Source organism: Leptonotus elevatus, chromosome 7 (assembly GCF_054856555.1).
Source record: "Leptonotus elevatus isolate MCC_2025b chromosome 7, RoL_Lele_1.0, whole genome shotgun sequence".
In the NCBI taxonomy this organism is placed as follows: domain Eukaryota; kingdom Metazoa; phylum Chordata; class Actinopteri; order Syngnathiformes; family Syngnathidae; genus Leptonotus; species Leptonotus elevatus.
In genome coordinates, this window is record NC_141245.1 from 20537661 (window position 1) to 20555236 (window position 17576).

Sequence of the window (17576 nt, forward strand, 5' to 3'; positions counted from 1 at the left end):
ATGGGTTCAGGACCGGCGGGATGCGGTAACAAAGCTGCCAAGAGTGTGTGCGTGTGTGTGCGCGTTTTAACAGCTTGCAGGTCAGTTGAGGAAGATTGAGTCTGAGTGGATGATGAAACGACAAAGATTTGTCAAGCAAATACAAAAACAGTAACAAAATCTAGCCTTGAGTCAACGTGTGTTGCTTTTGGCCACTATTTACAATTATTATGGAGATTTGGTGTGACTCTATCAGCTCTGACTCTTTTGCATTTTAAACGCTATTTATAATGGGGCTTTGCGACGGATACAAATTGCAAATGCCTGAAATGTTGCTGAAGATTGAAAGCCAGGGCTGGAGGACATGTCTGTGTGGGCTTAGTTACACGTCTATCTTATTCCCTTCCTACTCTTGTTCTATTTAAAAAAAATAATATGTGGGTCTTGGTTAACAAACTAGACAAAAACGAGATGACGCCTTTTTTTTTTTTTTACATCCCACGAGTAATATAAATGTGTCACTTATAGCCTCATGGTGTGATTACATTTGTATTATAAAGGTTATAAACGCTAAAATCTAGTAAATGAGTCATCCGTTCACCTCAAAATCATCTACTGTTATGAGCAGCACCATCAATTAACATTAAAGCGTTGATTGTTGTGGAATTGAGTGTTGATTAATCGTGTCCTGAAGCAATTGAGGCAAAATGAAGACAGCGTATAGAGCAGAGGTGGGCAATCTTGTTCCTCGAAGGCCGGAGTCCTGCAGGTTTTGGAGGGTTCCCTCTTCCAACACAAACTGATTCCAATCAACAGGATCGTTATCAGGCTTATGCAGAGCTTGCTGATGAGCTAATCATATATCAGCTGTGTTGGAGAAGGGCAACATGCAAAACCTGCAGGACTCCGGCTCTCGATGCCCATCTGGTATAGAGAATAGTGTTGTTCCGATACTGTTTTTGACCCCCGATACCGATTCCGATTCCCAGTTTTGTAGTAATGGCCGATGTGGTTCAGAGCATTCAAGGGCCAATAAGATATCCTAGCTTGGCATGCAGTGAACACGTCACACATCAGTGAATGTTGTGCACAAGTAAAACACAAGATGCTGCATCCAAAGTCCTATATTAGCATTGGAAATAATAGTATCGGCATGTTACTTGTTAGTACTTGCCGATACCAATAACACTGTTTTTATGCAGTATCGGGGCCTCTGCCGATACCGGTATCGGAACAACACTAATAAAGAGACCCCGATTTACGAGATTCCAGAGATACGATGTTTCGAGGTTGTGAACACACAATGAACTCATTTGCGCAGCGGCATAATTAACATCGTCATGAAGCACAAGTAGGCACTGGAGTTCAGAACATTCAGATTTAAAACAAAATCACGACTCCAAGAATATAATATAAAAAGACGTTTATAAATGTTCCCCATGGCCAATCACGGGCATTTAATTAAATGTCTTTACTTAGTTTAGATGTTTATCTAATACACTATCATGAAATCCTCAATTTCTGGTTGCATCAATTGACATGTTTGCATAGGTTCTAGAATTGCTGACCTGCCAATGAAAAGAATAGTCCCTTACTCACAACCACTTTTCACTTAGAAAAAAACCTTTGGTATTGTATGCTCAATGTATTGATTTCTGATGTGTTTGGCTTGAAGCAGACCTTGGATTAAGTTCCAAGCATACATTTAGGTAGCACCTAATGGATTTTATGCCAGAAAAAAAGTCACTATTAAATGCCATGGCGGTCCCCAGGATTTGGACATGGTGGCAGCAGCATTCAAGTGGCTTGCTCGCTGTTGCTCTCCTTGCTGTCACCCAAGCAGCAGCACAAGTATGTTCACAGAAGTATCTTTCAAAGCTACAAGACAGCTGACACCATCAAAAGTAATAAAACATATGGTGCGGTGACAGCACATGAATCACTGCCCGTCCGCACAGGCTATCGTTTATCCTGAAAGCTTTTTGTTTACATCTTTGACTCGCTGACAATGTCAAGATCAACAAACGAATGAAAAAAAACTGAGAAAATCAGACAAGCAGTGTTTGTGTGGTAATAAATCAACTTTTGCTATTCACTTTATGGTGACAAGATTATTTAGGCTTCAATCGATCCTGGGAGTTTAGTGTACTGATTTAAGATGAGAGACAGGAATCAGCCACTAGAGGCAAAACAACTGACACGGCAAGTGTAACGACACCAACAATGAAGAAATCCATCAGCAACATTCGCAGTGTCAAGATACCAGATACAATTTCACAGCACAATACATACTGTAGTTTCATGTGCATAATATACTGTGTGTGTTAAGTCTATCAACTGCAGCTGCCAGCTTGTCCACAGTAGAAATTAGCTGACCATTCCACAGAAGCCCCTTACTCCGAGGGCAGCTTAGCCCTTTTTATTTCCACTGGCTTCTGTGGACCTCTGCCCCGTTGATACTAGAAGCAAGAGTAGAGCTCGTCAGCTCATAAGCCGGGTGACAAAAGAGCGTCTCTGCCTGCTGGGCCAGCACCCAAACGTTGCATCATTCCCTTAGTCTAGACACTACCTTAATGTCTATTAAGTGATTCCCCATCACTGTGCAGTCAATTTACCGACGAACTTCCCTGAGCAAATTTTCGCAGCCTCAGGCATTTAATAGCAACGTGAGAAGTAGCCGCCTTCATTGTGTAATTTCCTAAAAAAAACATGGAATGAGCACTTCAAATACCTCTAAAATCCCCCATAAAAAAATACATTCACACAAAAACAACTGCTTACGTACATGACCTTATCTACTGTCCACACTGCTTTTCTCACCAATAATCTTCCATTGCCCTTGTAAACTCCAGTTTTTAGGGCAAGTGTCGGTGTTTGACAAGTGACACAAATTTTTACCTATTGATTTCTCAGAATTTTTACCTGCCTGAAAAATTGGTGGCTATTTTATATAAAAATTGCCAGCAAATCTGAGGAGGTATCCTGATTAGAATTCCAAATGAAAGAATCAAGGAGAACACTGAGAAATAATGAAGCTATACTGCAATTTGAAGGTTTTTTTTGTACAGATTTGTAAAATTGATACCACAGAAACATTCCTTAAAAAAGGTCCTTTTTCCCCACAGAAAAAGCTACATTTCTTTGCAACTCTTCATCCGATTTTCAGAATGCTTGCTGCCTTGTACTCAAGGTTGAAGTGGCCTTTCCAACCAGAGTTTGCATTTTAACAGATTTTCATTTTAGGAAATCCTGTCACATTGCTACTAAAACCATTTTTGGTCTTTTGGTGAGTCTGAGACCTAAAAAAGTCAGACAGGCTGTCCTGTATAAATAAGAGTCAACTTTTTTTTGTGTGTGTGGCCTCGCATTTTAGAGTACATAGCTTCATTGTGTAGAGCTATTGTGTTTTTTTAAGTCTATCAACTGCAGCTGCCAATTTGTCCTGAGTAGGAATAAGCTGACCATCCCATAGAAGCGTCTTACTCTGAGGGCAGCTTAGCCATTTTTATCTCCACTGGCTGCTGTGGACCTCTACCCCATTGAGAAGACTAGAGCTCGTCAGCTCATAAGCTGGGTGACAAAAGACTGTCTACCTGCTGGGCCAACACCCAAAGGTTACATCGCTGCCTTGGTCCATTAGTAGAAAGAGGTTGACAATAGCGGATGGCGAAAAATATGCCGAGTGAGACAATTTCACCCAGGTTGACAATGCCGGCTTCTGGTGACTTGACCTACCTAGTTGGTTTGAGACAAATAACCATAGGTTTGAGGAAACTTACTCCGAGATCATCTTGGGTTCTTGTCATAATTGGATAAATTACAATGAGATAAATAAACAGACTGTTGATTCTCGTACAAGATTCCAACCCTGGTACTAGAATGTGTTAACAGTTAAAAGGGAAACAATTTGGAACCAATATCTCTACTTTTCCATGGCATTCGTCTTCCAGTTTAATTTCCACGCAAGATCAGCTGAGATCATGATGACCTCAGCTCCACTGTTAGTCCTGAAATTCTTAATTACAAAGATGTGACCGTCAATTAAAAGTTTTAATCCTTCTTGCCAATTAACTATTAAAGTGATAGACCTTTCCCCAATTCAATATTTAGACAACCAGAGGCATTAAATGCAGGTTTTCAGATCTTGGACAACATTTAGCCTCAATGTGTAAATCTTAATTAAAAACTTGCACTCCTTTTTATGAGGGTCTTTCTGACCCTGCTTCCTGAGACAGCCATTATCGTACAGACTACTTAGTGGGCAAGATGAAGAGTAAAGACGGATCAAGGTTTATCAGCATTTGCATCTTATTTAAACACTTTCCACTTATCACACTAGATAAATACTTGCATTGTTATGTGTTAGATCTCTGGGCATGATGACTTTGCTAAGAAGGACAAAGAAGATGAATTGGCCTCTTATTTTAAAGTGATAAAGAACTTCCATCACACTTTACTGACCTGTGGAGGTTTAGATATCCTATTAAAATTGTTTTGATTATAGCCTGTCGAATGATTGAATGAGGCTGAAGTGCCAAAACCCATCTGTTCTCTGCTCTTGTAGTCACAAAAAACATCTTAGCAATCTCCGGGAGAAATTCAGCGGAAGACTGAGCATTAAATGACTCAAGTCATTTGTTTTTTTTACTGATCTCATTAGAGGAAACAGAGTTGATGTAGCAGACTTTATAAAGGTTAAATTCAGACCCATTAATGTGGACTGTGCAGGTGTGTGATTCTAAAGGCACGGCACAGTGACAGCTCTCAGTCAAATGGAAACAGGACTGATAAGACCAAAGTCTGATCATCAGAGCTTCCCTTTTTTCACGTTAGGGAAAGTTATACAGTGAGGAAATGAGTAATAGATATAGAGTGACAGGTGTGTGATACATCGAGATGAAACAAGAGACCATCTAAACCCACATTCAAATGAAGTTAATTATTTCATAATTTTTCATCGTTTTCTGACTGAAGCGCAGTCATGAAGTCAAATGGTTGTTATCCAACTTTCCTGTGTGAGATCTAATATCCATTAAGCCTTAAAAGTTCATGGAAGCACTGGCCATTAGATCCCCTATCTGGTCCATCTAATAAACACGTTAGTATCGACTTAACATCTATAAATGGAACCCACTCTGGGTGTTTAATGACAGAAGGCATTTTCTTAAAGGGGACACTTAGCAGGCAGCCTTCCTGGGAAGCGTTGGCAGACAGAAGACCAAAGGGACGACAAGAAAAAGGACAACTGAGCAGTTTTTGTCTCCATATTCCATCGTGGGCCTGAGGTGAGTGCTTTACACAACGTGTGCCTCTTTTTACAGCCATTTTCATTCGGCACTATGTAGGCCAAACCACAGGGCAACAGAGAAGACAAACTATTATGCATGGAGGACATTAATATTGAGGCGGCTCTTACTGAAGAAAGGCAAAAAAAAACTTTGGGCTGCCCAAGTGATGGAGTGCTGCTGTGCAACACGGGCGCACACCGACTGAAACCAGATGTAATTAACAAGAATAATATCTTCTCTGTTCTCCGACTCTTAGCGCGAGAGCGCGTGATATGAACGCCGTCCCAGACCGGCATAATCACGCCTCATTTTGTGCAGAAACCCGCATTGAGTCACGATAACGCTCTCGCTCGACTAATGAGCGCAGAGCGGCCCGCCGCAGTTCAAGTTTGAAAGCCGCTGGCTTGACTTTTGCTCTTTTCGCTCGCTGGCAGGCACTCAACTATCTAAAAGCCATCTAAATACGAAATTTCCCCAGCTGCAACGTACCTCTCGATGATGTCTGCGATGACACAGGCAAATAACTGCAGGCCCTCCGGAAGCTGCAGAGCCACTGGAATGAGAAGAAGAGGCAAACAAAAAAGAAATGATGTACTTGTGTTTTGAGGGATAGCAACCCAATATCAAATAAGTGTGAGGCAGCAAAGCTATTCATAGGCCAGTGTGCACCCACTGGCAGGGAATAATGACATTTCAGGGCAATTTCCCCTCTGCCACACTAGCGATGTTGGTTTATTTTACAGGCTGATGGGCCGTTGGAAATATAGTGTGAACCAATAGCCACAGCTTTATCTCAAGGCTTCGACTTCCCCCGTCACTCTGTGCCTGATAGTGTGGGGAGCTACTACGCTTTTTATGCATCCGGCCAATCATAATTGCTCGCGTTTTGTTCACATCCATAGGCGGGATTTGGCCTTTCACTGACTTTGCAAATATAGATAGTATTCATTGACGTCAAGGGATCAAGAGTCTCATGGGTCAACTTTCCAGCGGTCTCAGCTGTGTTTCTATTGTGTTTACACCAAATGTTCTTTTGTTCTTGAGGAATGTCACCCCCAGCTTCCTCGAACGTTACTCGTCTAAGACGTATGCGGAAGGTTTAGCTCAACTCTCCTTGCAGCGGTAGTCGTTGAAACATTTGATTAGTAGAATCGATTGGATTACAAACATTTGTAGATGTTACTGCCCTGACCGAACTACATGGCAACATCAAGAATGCTCTGAGGTATGATGGCTCGATCCCCAAAACATATTCTTGCGTCTTCTGTATTTTCGGCTTTTATTGGTTGCTATGTGTATTTATCATTTGTGAATTAGAGGCGAAGAATCTCGGTATATTTTAAAACCAAGTTAGCTAGTTCCCCGACTGTTACAACAAAAACAACAGCAACATTGTTGACTCATCACTTATTTTCGTACACTTTAACAACAATTTCAACTTCTGGGCTGTTGGGAAAGGAAAATAGAGACTCTAAGGAGGGTATTTGGAGAAATCTAAAAATCAAACATCTTGACCACTATTTTTAGCCACGGCTAGCGGCTCACATATATCACGATCGCATCATGGTAAAAAGCATTTTTACCATCTTACAATGACAATTACCTGAGTCAAAATCTATCTAATCAAAATTATTTTGCAATCCTCTCAGAGTCTCCGGACACTCCGTTGTCCGTTTTGTGAATGGCACACAATGTGGGCCACATGACGTCATGTGAATACTATCTACATTCCACATTTTTGCTCTTTAATGCAGCCAACAAGGCCCAAAGCAAACATAAAATATGGATGAACTGATTGATAAACTACTGATGGTCCTACTGATGGTTTCACGTGTTTACAAATGAGGGCCATCCAATCTCCTGATACGCCGCCCAGACTGAGAGGAACCAATAATGAAAAACATTATTCCTGGTTTCATGTTAGCGTCAAGAGACAAATTTTAATAAAGCAGCCAAACCAACTTGGCTGTCATCATCCTCTGCATCCTGACAGCAGGCGGTGAAGGGCTGCTCTTTCCGCATGCATACTAATTTAAGGAAGGATTACACAAATGATGACTGGGTGCAAATTCTGCAAGATTTGCTCATGTAAATGCGGGGGCCAGTGATGCATGAAAGGGGTGCTACTTCTAAAAGCCAGCAGGCACCTTGAGAAGAAATACTTATAAAGCAGTTAAGAGTTTAATAAACCTAACGTCTATGAAGCACTCGGCATTTGCAACACCGGGGGACAATGGCAGTGATCAAACTTAAATTAATAATTACACAGGAAACAGAACTTAGCCATGATTAAATAACCTTGAAAGTTAAACCGCAGTCATGCAAAACCACCAGTGAGCATCTGAAAGAGTAAATCCACAAGTGTGTTCTCCACACCACAGATGGGTACCAGGGCTGTCCCAGTGGACACATGTGGTGGCAACAACCGGAAATGTTACATTTTTCTGAAATAGGAAAGCGGTAAATGTGACTAATCATGGATGAGCAACAACAGTAATAATAAAATAACTTAATGAACGTCATAAAGTCCAGGTGTTTCACTTCTTTTGCAACGTTTTCTTCTTACGACAGATGGGAATATTAATAAGTGAAATGTATCACATTGACTGATCTTCAGCAACTTCAGGATTCTTCTTTTTAGTTTTTTTTATAGCAATTACTTTCCATGACTTCTTCATAACCTTACAATTAATTTCCCTGACGAAAAGATTACACAAAGCAAACAAACAAAAGAAAAGTCATCATCTGAATTTTTGTAGTCAGAGCTCTACTCAAACCACAGATCCATCTCGGTATTTGTCATGTTTTAATTGCAACAGCAGCAACGCTAACACGGTTATCAATAACATTAACAGATGAACCGTCTGATCTCATTCCATCAAGAAATGGAGAACATGCTTTAGGGCTGGGAATACAATCTCCTGAATTCTCAACTCAAAGTATCCACGCGGTGTCGACATAATGAATAAAAATATAGAATACATTGTGTTTCTCACCACATGCAAATCTCCTTGAAATCTACCTTGCCATTGAAACTGCAACCACGACTGCTGCGCCCGCCGTTCAGTGTCGGTGCAGACGAAAGTGCAATAACGCCATCACCTATTGAAGCACTCAGCAAGTTTAAATTCCTACTTTAAAAAAAACATTTCCCTGACATTTCGTTGGCAAATATAACATTTTAAAATCCACAATGGTGGAGAGTGGTTGAGAGTGGTTGAGAGTGACAATGCGCCAATGCTTGTTTGCTCTCTGCTAATGTCAGTGAACCGTCGCGGTAACAGATATAGTGTGATGTTGCGCTTCTTCGTTTTGTTTTACGCTTACTAAGTGTTATTAAGTAAGTGCATTATTACTAAATATTATCCACGTTAGTTCCATGACTTTTCCAAAACATTATAGAAAATATTATTTAAAATATCTTCAAGTAACTTGAAACTGCATTTTCAATTTCCATACCTTTTCCAGTTATTTCATGACTGTGCAAACCCGGTTTATTTGTTGATCAGATTGTAGTTTGTGAAGTTTGATGCCAAAATATAGTGAAGCAAATTTTGCTGGCATCAGGACTCAGGAAGGGCCCAGCCCACAGCCTTTGTATTGTTTACAGTGTATTCAAATCAATTGTACAAGGCAATGCAAGGCAAGAGTAAGGCGGCCCTATTTATAGAGTGCATACAACATTTAAAAGCATTTACAAACAAAACAACTTAAAACATCTAAAAAAAAAAATAAATAAAAAAAGCTACGGAATAAAAAGTAGCTTACTAAAATTCCTAAAATAATTTACAAAAAAACATTTTAGAGAATTAATTTCTAAAAAGCTTTAATACCTCAATCATAGGAATGTGTGTGTGTGGGGGGGGGAGGTTAACACATGTAAAAACATTCACACTAAGGACTGACTTCACTTTTGTTTGTAGGTTATTTCACTTGCGTGCAGCCTAAAAGCTAAGTGTTGCTTCACCGTGTTTGCATTGAACTCTGGACTCCACTAATTGACCAGAGTCTCCACCTCAGAGCCTCACTAGCATTTTTTAACGTATTTAAGACCTAAGCCATTTATAGACCAAATACAGCAAAATACCTCAATTGACAATCCACAAGTAGTAAAAGTCAATGTGTGTGTGTCTGCAACTTCTGGCCATAATAATACTTAAAGCATTATTTGTGCTTGTGTGTTTGCAGTTTTACCCCCTTACGGTCAATAAACCTGTGGACAAGAAAGAAGCTCACAGAGTGTTAAATCAAAGGAAAGTGTTGGGATGAATCCACGATATTAGCACTAAGCAAGGGCGGCGCAATAGCAACTTTGAAGCAGAAAAAAAAAATCACAAAGCTTATCGGACAGAAAATGGACAGCAAAGTAGGCTCAATACGGACAAAATCTTCTAGATCACATGCTTCAAAAGCTTCCTCCACCGAGGCCGCAGCCGCCAAAGCTCGTGCAAAAGCAGAGGCAGCAAAAGCACGTCTGTCTTTTGCACAAAAAGAAATGACACTCAAGTTAGAAAAAGCGCAAGTTGAGGCCAAGATGGATATGCTCTCAATGCAGCAGGAAGCAGCAGCAGCTGTGGCCGAAGCAGATGTCCTGGAAGCTGCTGTTGAAGGCAGTGTTCGAAGCAGCACCAATCTCCACCTCCAGCAGTTATTTGAACCTCCAGTCGACACATTAGAGCGCACGAAAGAATACGTAGCCAAGCAGGTTGAAACACCACTCCAACAGCCATTGATATGGAATGAAACACAGCGTTACGAATCACCAGACGTGTACTCCAGTCATCACCCGCATCTCGAGAAAGGGCACAGTGAACCTCGAGATGGCTTTGATTCCAAGAAAAAAACACCTCCGCAGTCACGGGACACTCCTGCCACCCACCCATATTCAAACAACATGCAAGACAGTCATCAAGCTTACAGATCAAGCTACAGCCCTTATCACCTGCCATCCAGCCATACAGCTAATCAGCCTATCCCTGACCAAGCCAAAGTGATTGACTTTGCAAGATATTTTGCCCGTCGTGAGCTGGTCTCAAAAAGCCTGATCAAGTTCAATGATCAGCCATGCAATTACAGGGCATGGAAACAGTCCTTTATGAGCACAATCAAGGGCCTCAACATGGCGTCCAGTGAGGAGATGGATTTGTTGGTTGCGTGGCTGGGGGAGGAGTCAGCTGAGCACGCCAAACGCATCAGGGCTGTTTATGTCAACTCGGCAGACAGAGGACTAAGAAGAATATGGGATAGACTGGAAACCTGTTACGGCGCACCTGAAATGGTGGAGGACTCATTGTTTCAGCGAATCAATAACTTCCCCCAAATCTCCAACAGAGACTATTTAAAGCTCCATGAGCTGAGTGACTTCCTCATAGAACTGAAGGCAGCCAAAGAAGATGGAGACCTGCCTGGTCTTACATATCTAGACACAACACGAGGGCTTAACGCATTGGTTCGAAAGTTACCATTCAACCTGCAAGAAAAATGGCTCACTGTAGGAACAAACTACAAATTACAACACCATGTATCCTTTCCCCCTTTTGATGTTTTCGTTGACTTCATTGAAAAACAAGCTAGAATTAGAAATGACCCAGGCTTCAAATTCACAGCTCAACTTGACACTAAACCACACAAACCCCAACAAAAGCCGATTTGGTACAATGAAGTCTCAGTACACAAGACTGATGTTCTCTCTTCTGCTTCTCCTACTGCTGCCAAGCCACGCTTCCGGGCAGATGATTCTGAGAAACAGTGCCTTTTTCACAAAAAGCCTCACCTGCTCAGAAATTGCAGGGCCTTCCGTAAAACGCCATTGGAGCAACGCAAGGCCTTCCTGAAAGAGAACGGCTTGTGTTTTAAGTGCACATCTCCCCAACACAATGCAAAGAATTGTAAATTCATTATGAAGTGCACAGAGTGTGAGAGTGACAAGCACATCTCGGCGCTTCATCCTGAACCTGCAGCAGGGATCCGGCAACCAAGCCCTCCTACACAGCATGGTGGAGAGAAAATACCAGAACCTTGTGCAGAAGTTAGTACTCGTTGTACAGAAGTATGGGGTGGTTATCAGAGCAACAGATCCTGCTCAAAAATCTGCCTTGTCAAAGTATATCCAAGTGGCTGCCCTGAGAGAGCTTTGAAAGTGTATGCAATCATCGACGAGCAGAGCAATCAATCCCTCGCTCGATCAGAGTTCTTTGATGTCTTTAACATTAAAGGCCCTTCTCTTCCTTACACCCTCCAAACCTGCTCTGGGGTGACAGAAACCACCGGGAGATGCGCTTTAAGCTACAAAATTGAATCTATGGATGGAAAAGTGTGCCTCTCCTTACCGACTATGCTGGAATGCGAGGGTATCCCGAACAACAGATCAGAAATTCCAACACCAAGCGCTGCAGCTAACCATACACACCTTAAATCAGTTGCTTTCCTCATCCCAGAGCTGGATCCAAATGCATCCATCATGCTTCTTCTCGGGAGAGACATCATCTCAGTCCACAAAGTGCGCAAGCAAGTGGTTGGTCCACGTGATGCGCCCTATGCTCAGAAACTTGACCTTGGATGGGTGATTGTTGGAAATACTTGTTTTGGAGGCATTCACAAGCCTGCCACGCTGAATGTTTTCTCCACCGTTACTACAGAACAAAAGTGTACCACAGTCTTGAAGCCCTGCCTAAACCTCATTCATGCAAAGGAGGCATACAGCCAGGTCCCCACTTCTTATCATCCAAATGGAACCTTCTCAAAGGGATACAGTATGGAAGGTGATGGCCAGGGCTCTACAATGTTAGAGCAGACAAGAGACGACACAGTACGTCCATCAATTGATAGCATCACATTCCTGCAAATTATGGAGAGAAATTTGGAAAATAACAAGAGCAACAGCTGGGTAACTCCGCTACTATTTAAGACTCTACATCCCAAGTTACCTGATAACAAAGCGGCCGTCCGTTATCTAAATCAGTCAGTGAAGAATGTTGAGCTTGGGGTCAGGCAGTTCGCCAACCGTGACTTTTATGCAGATGATAGGTTAAATTTACTTCCCTCAGTTAAGGCCACAATAGAGGTACCCAAGAGTACACAAAAAGTTCCGTTAGACACAAACTTGAGGATACACAAAAAACGCCTCAAACAAAAGTGAAGTTATGAATACATTCCCATCTCAGGAACATGCCATTGCTCGTCTCACTCATGTCACCCCCATGTTTCAGAAGAATCTTGCAGTAAAAGCTAATAGCTGCAGAGGCTGGCGTCACTGCCACAAAGCAATTGCCGTTGAGAAACTTGCATAAGCTAAAAGGACCATCAATTGTTCAATTCAGAAGCAGAAATACAATCAAGCGTATGCCTCGATCAAGAAAGGTGAAAGGCTCTCAAAAGAATGCAATCTCAAAGCCTTGGATCTTTTCATCGATGATGATGCTCTCTTAAGAGTCACAAATCGTATCAGAGAAGATGAACTCCAACCCAGAAGAGAACTTTCTAATAATTCCTGGCAACCAACATATTTCCCCACTTCTGCTCAGGCGCAACTATCAGGAAACAGGGCAGACTATTGACTGAAGGTGCTTTACAAGCTGCTGGCCTGCTGGATTGTTGATGGTAAAACACGAGTAAGCAGTGTGATCGATGGATGTGTCACATGGCGCAGACTTCACGGTTTGCCTCATACTCAAAAGATTGCAGCAATTCCAATGTATCACCTGTCCACTCACCAACATCGAGTTAGGCGTGTTAGGCCCATGGACAGTGTCCTCACCTCGAACAAGGGGCGGCCTTGTTCAAAGCAAACGGAGGACAGCGCTATTCACTTATACGAGTAGAACAGCTGTGCACAAAGAGGTCAACGAATCATCCAATATGTACAGTTTTTATCCACGCCCTTTAGCAATTCCTGGCTATCAGGGGCCAAGTGGAACTGATCCATTCTGATAGAAGAACCAACTTTACAAGTGCATTCAACTAGCTCAAGATTGAAGATTGACAGCACCTCCATGGAAAAGTTCCTGTCCGATAAAGGTTTCAAATGGATTTTCAGTGTTCCTCAAGTAATCTCACATGGGTGGAGCATCCCTAGAATATAGAAGTTTGAAAGGGAAGATTAAGTCAAAAAAAAATGATAGGAACATAGCTTTCCTGTGGCCGGTCATAGACAATCCTGCTTATAGGGCCAAAGAAGCCATTGTATCCTTTTGGAGAGTTAGGTAGTGGTTGTTGATTTGAATCAGGCAGTGAGTGCAGTTATGTTGATTAAAGATACACTGTGTTACACCTGTTGTCACCTAGTCACATCTTATGCCATATGAAGCATTGTCTGTATGTACTGTTACCTGATATCTTCATTAGTGATGGGAATCGAAAACCGGTTCTTGTTGAGAACCGGCTCTCAGTGTTTCAATTCCTTGGCATCGTTTGCTGTTTTTGCTAATGATTCCCTTAACGGGTCCGTGTGGGACGATGACGTCACCACGCGCGCAACATTTCCGTGCGCGTCGAGCAACAAACATGGCGCCGCCCTCGAAAGTTTGTTGACAGCTTCCAAGAAAAGCTAACAACAGGACAACTTGCAATATTAGCAAATTGGATATTTCGTCTAAGGGAGGAAACGCTATGCAAAAGCATTTGCACACAGAGCATGCGATTACCATCTGTCGTGTTTGTGAGGAGTCCGGGAGGGATCAACCCAGCAGCAACGGTCCCTAGCAATGCAAGCGTTCTCTCCTATCAACACTCCAGGTACTGCTAACTATATTAGCGCCAGATTGCCTTTTTGTGAAACGTGCCGTTAGTAACTGTTAATGTTGAAGCCCGTATCTCACTAAACGGCGCCGGCTTGCGAAGGTAAACGCAGCGGCCCGCGAGTGTTGTTTTTGTCATCAAGGACTTAAAAGCAACACTCACGAGTCGCTACTTCCACACATTCTGACTCTGCTCACGGGAGTCACACACCAGTCTACTGGCTGCGTCTGTTTTGACTGAGGCAGAGAGGAGAAGCTTTTGAGTGCTCAGTTCATATGAGTGTTGAAATGTTACTGAATTGGACATTATTGTCATAAAATAATCTAGGTTGTATTTTGTAAATGTCTACAGAAGACGATTTAATTTTTTTTTAGTTATGTTATATTTTCAAATCTTTTTTCTTTCTTTCTTTTTTTTTGCCTGGGGACCCCATGGCACACCCCATTGAGGAGTCCTTGAATGTGGACCTCTTAAAACTTCACTGTTGGGTTTGTAAGGCCATGTTACTTTTAAACATGTTTCTTGTTTACAGATCTAATCTATGTTTTTTCACCTTTTTTCCCAAAAATAATTGATTGGATAATCGATAAAGAATCAAATCGTTAAGCAGAATCGAAATCGGAATCGGAATTATCTTATCAATTCCCATCCCTAATCTTCATACAGAGGTACCTTAATTTAGGAATGCCCCAACTTGCATTTTTCAAGTTGTGAGCTAGCGTTTTGTCAATTTGCTGATTCGTATTGCGAGCAATACAATGAATGAGCACTCGATGGTGGGAAAAACATCCAGCCCCCATCAGTTTATATGGTTAACTTAGCAGTGAAACTATAGTACTGTATATGATTGTGTTTTTTTTGCTTTTTGAGCAATTTATATTTTCTATCCACGGGTCCTAAGATGCAGATGATATTCAGTGAATTACATCTTAAAGTCATAGAAACACGAGTGAGGTGTGCATGTCGTCAACTTGGTGAAGCAGAATGGGTACAACAATTCTACAATATGTACTACGGTGAAGGGGAATGAGTCAACAAAGGCAGCAGCTACGGTGTAAAAATACAACAATTATAATTATTTTAATCCTAAGAGGTTAAAATAATACTTAAGATACCGAACAATGTATGTGAAAAGATGGAGAAGTTGCTGAAAGTGAGGCGAAAAAGGTGAAGATGAAGTTCAGCGAAAGTGAAATGGAAAAAAAATGAGCAGTTAAGGAAAAGCAGTATTTCAGTTCTATTTAATTATGGTATTACTGTGAGTTTTATACAATTAGTTTACAGCGTGTTTTTTTTAAGTACCTTGAACATGTACTGTATTCGGTTTTCCACTCATTACTGTGCACTGGATTTGGTAAAATAAATAAATAAAATGAAAATTATAGCAAAAGGAGGCTGGTCTGTGATTTTGAGCTAACATTATGCACTGATACAAAGCTGAACAGAAAGCTCTCTAAATCCATTCACAACATGATGTGGGATTGTTTAAAAAGCAATCTGTATTTGTTGTCTCGTACTCTATTACGTCAGGAGATTTTTGGAGTTTGTTGGTTTTCAAGTGGCTACAAAAAAAAACACATTAGCAGGGACTCAAACATGAAGCAATGGCTCGGCTTGAGTTATACTTTAAAACAGCCTTTCCGAAGATGATGCATAAAAAAAAAAAAGATGTTCCCATCGCCTCCCATTATACTGTACCTCAACTCACTAAATCCATCAGCATGAATACTTGAAAATGAGCGACAGCCACCAAAATAAGAATCGCCACGACTCTGGCTGCGGCAGCATTAAACAAGAAAAGAAAATGAGATGGAGTGATAGATGGCGTGATAGATGGAGTCGAGCTGAAAGCAGTGGGGGGAGCGCAGCGTACCGCCGGAAAGGTTTCGGGGTCACAGGCAGACAGTGAGAGACAGGTCATTAAACGAGAAAGGGCGGTTTTATTAGTGGAGAAAGGTTTCCCGAACGCACCCTCGCTGCAGCTGACAGAGGCAAAGGGCCGTCTCTTTGCATCCTTCAACAAAAGGCTGAAAGGGATGCTGGTGGATTCAGGTTTCATAAGACTTTAGCAGGACTCCGATCAACAATTTCCTCTTGGAAAGCATTTATTATCATCACTCAAACATGTTAATCTTTTTTTTGGGGGGGGGGGGGGCAACATACCCCAAAACACCTAAAAGCTGATCCTGGTTAAAGGGGTATTAATCAGTTGTTTTGCAATAATATGATGTATGTCTCATTTTGGCATTTAGCATTTTAGTGGACTTTCTACTACAACTTATGATGACGCGACAGTTTAACTAAAGTTAGCTCGTTTTTGGTTCAAACCATCATTTCTAGGGATGCTCATCAATGAAATTTTTTTCAGACTAGTACCAGACCAAGTACTCAACTTTTTAGTATAGTCACTTGTACTGATACCACTGTACTTGTACCTACATAAAATGTTCCTAAAAAACAATGACAGATCATTTTTAAAAATAATTTTTTTCCATAAAACCGCATGAAATTAATGCCAATTTTTTATCCTTCTCATTTCTAGCTCCTGATCGTAAAACGGTCACAAGAGGGTGGCGAGTACTGATACATTGAAATAAGGCCGATACCTGGTATCGGTACACGCTCATCCCTAATCATTTCATGAACCTGTAATTATGCTAGTCATCGTACCACACGTGGTAAATCCACTTTCCGGTTTGGTCACGATGTTCGAAATGCGAGCTCGAGGGCAGCTGTGCTAGATTCATTCTAGAGCAGACAAACGGCGTCAAAAAAATGTAAAAGCCCCAACTGACATGAATTTGTGTGTGTGGTTTTATACAACATGCTAAGGAGCTGGACGATTTCCAACTAGGGAATTTAACTAAATGAAGTATCCTAAGCCCTTTAACTCATTCACTCATTCGCCATTTTCCCTGAAGCAACTCCCTTCGCTCTCGGCTGTTTTACTGGATTTTGACTGATTTTGCAAGGCCCACAGAATATTATGTTCTATTGCTATAAAACATGGAACCTAGCAAAAGGAATATGAGAGCCTCTTCTTTCATCAGGAAAAAAAAAAGTATATTTGTATCTGTTTCCGTTTTGCAGCAATTAGCATTAGAATATAGCTAAGTTTCATCAATATTCACATTCCTGGTGAGAAAAGAGCTTGTTGCAACATGGCCTTGGCTGATCTCGTATACTCTGCTGCCACCCGTTGGCCATTATTGGAATGACTACCATTGCTTTAAGCGGCCTCTTCAGGTCAGAGGCTGCATCAAAGCCTTCTGCCTGCTCTAGCATTAAAAAAAAAACATTTGGAAAATGTATAAATACGTTATGGGGAGTGAAGGACAAACTATTAAAAAACTTGTATCAAAGTCAAAGTCGATGGTTGTTTTGAGGATTCTGTGTGTGTGTGTGTGTGGGGGGGGGGGGGGCGTTGTGTCACATCTATTGTACATACTGGATGAGAGGTCGCTGGTGCCCTTCCACTTACACAACCCATAGTTCAAAGTGGCTAAATATCCAATGCAAAATAATATGGAATCACATATAAGATTTTGACTATATTCTCGAATTTCTCGCACA

General features: G+C 41.5%; 1 protein-coding gene across 2 annotated transcripts in view; it reads right to left on the bottom strand.

Annotated features, from left to right (window-relative positions):
- Positions 1 to 17576, bottom strand: part of dph1 (diphthamide biosynthesis 1) — a 70637-nt gene that overhangs the window by 47936 nt on the left and 5125 nt on the right. For both annotated transcript variants that reach the window (XM_086080481.1, XM_086080480.1), the window contains exon 3: positions 5757 to 5820. In XM_086080481.1, coding sequence (XP_085936607.1) covers positions 5757 to 5820 — 64 coding nt within the window. The remainder of the gene's footprint in view (positions 1 to 5756; positions 5821 to 17576) is intronic.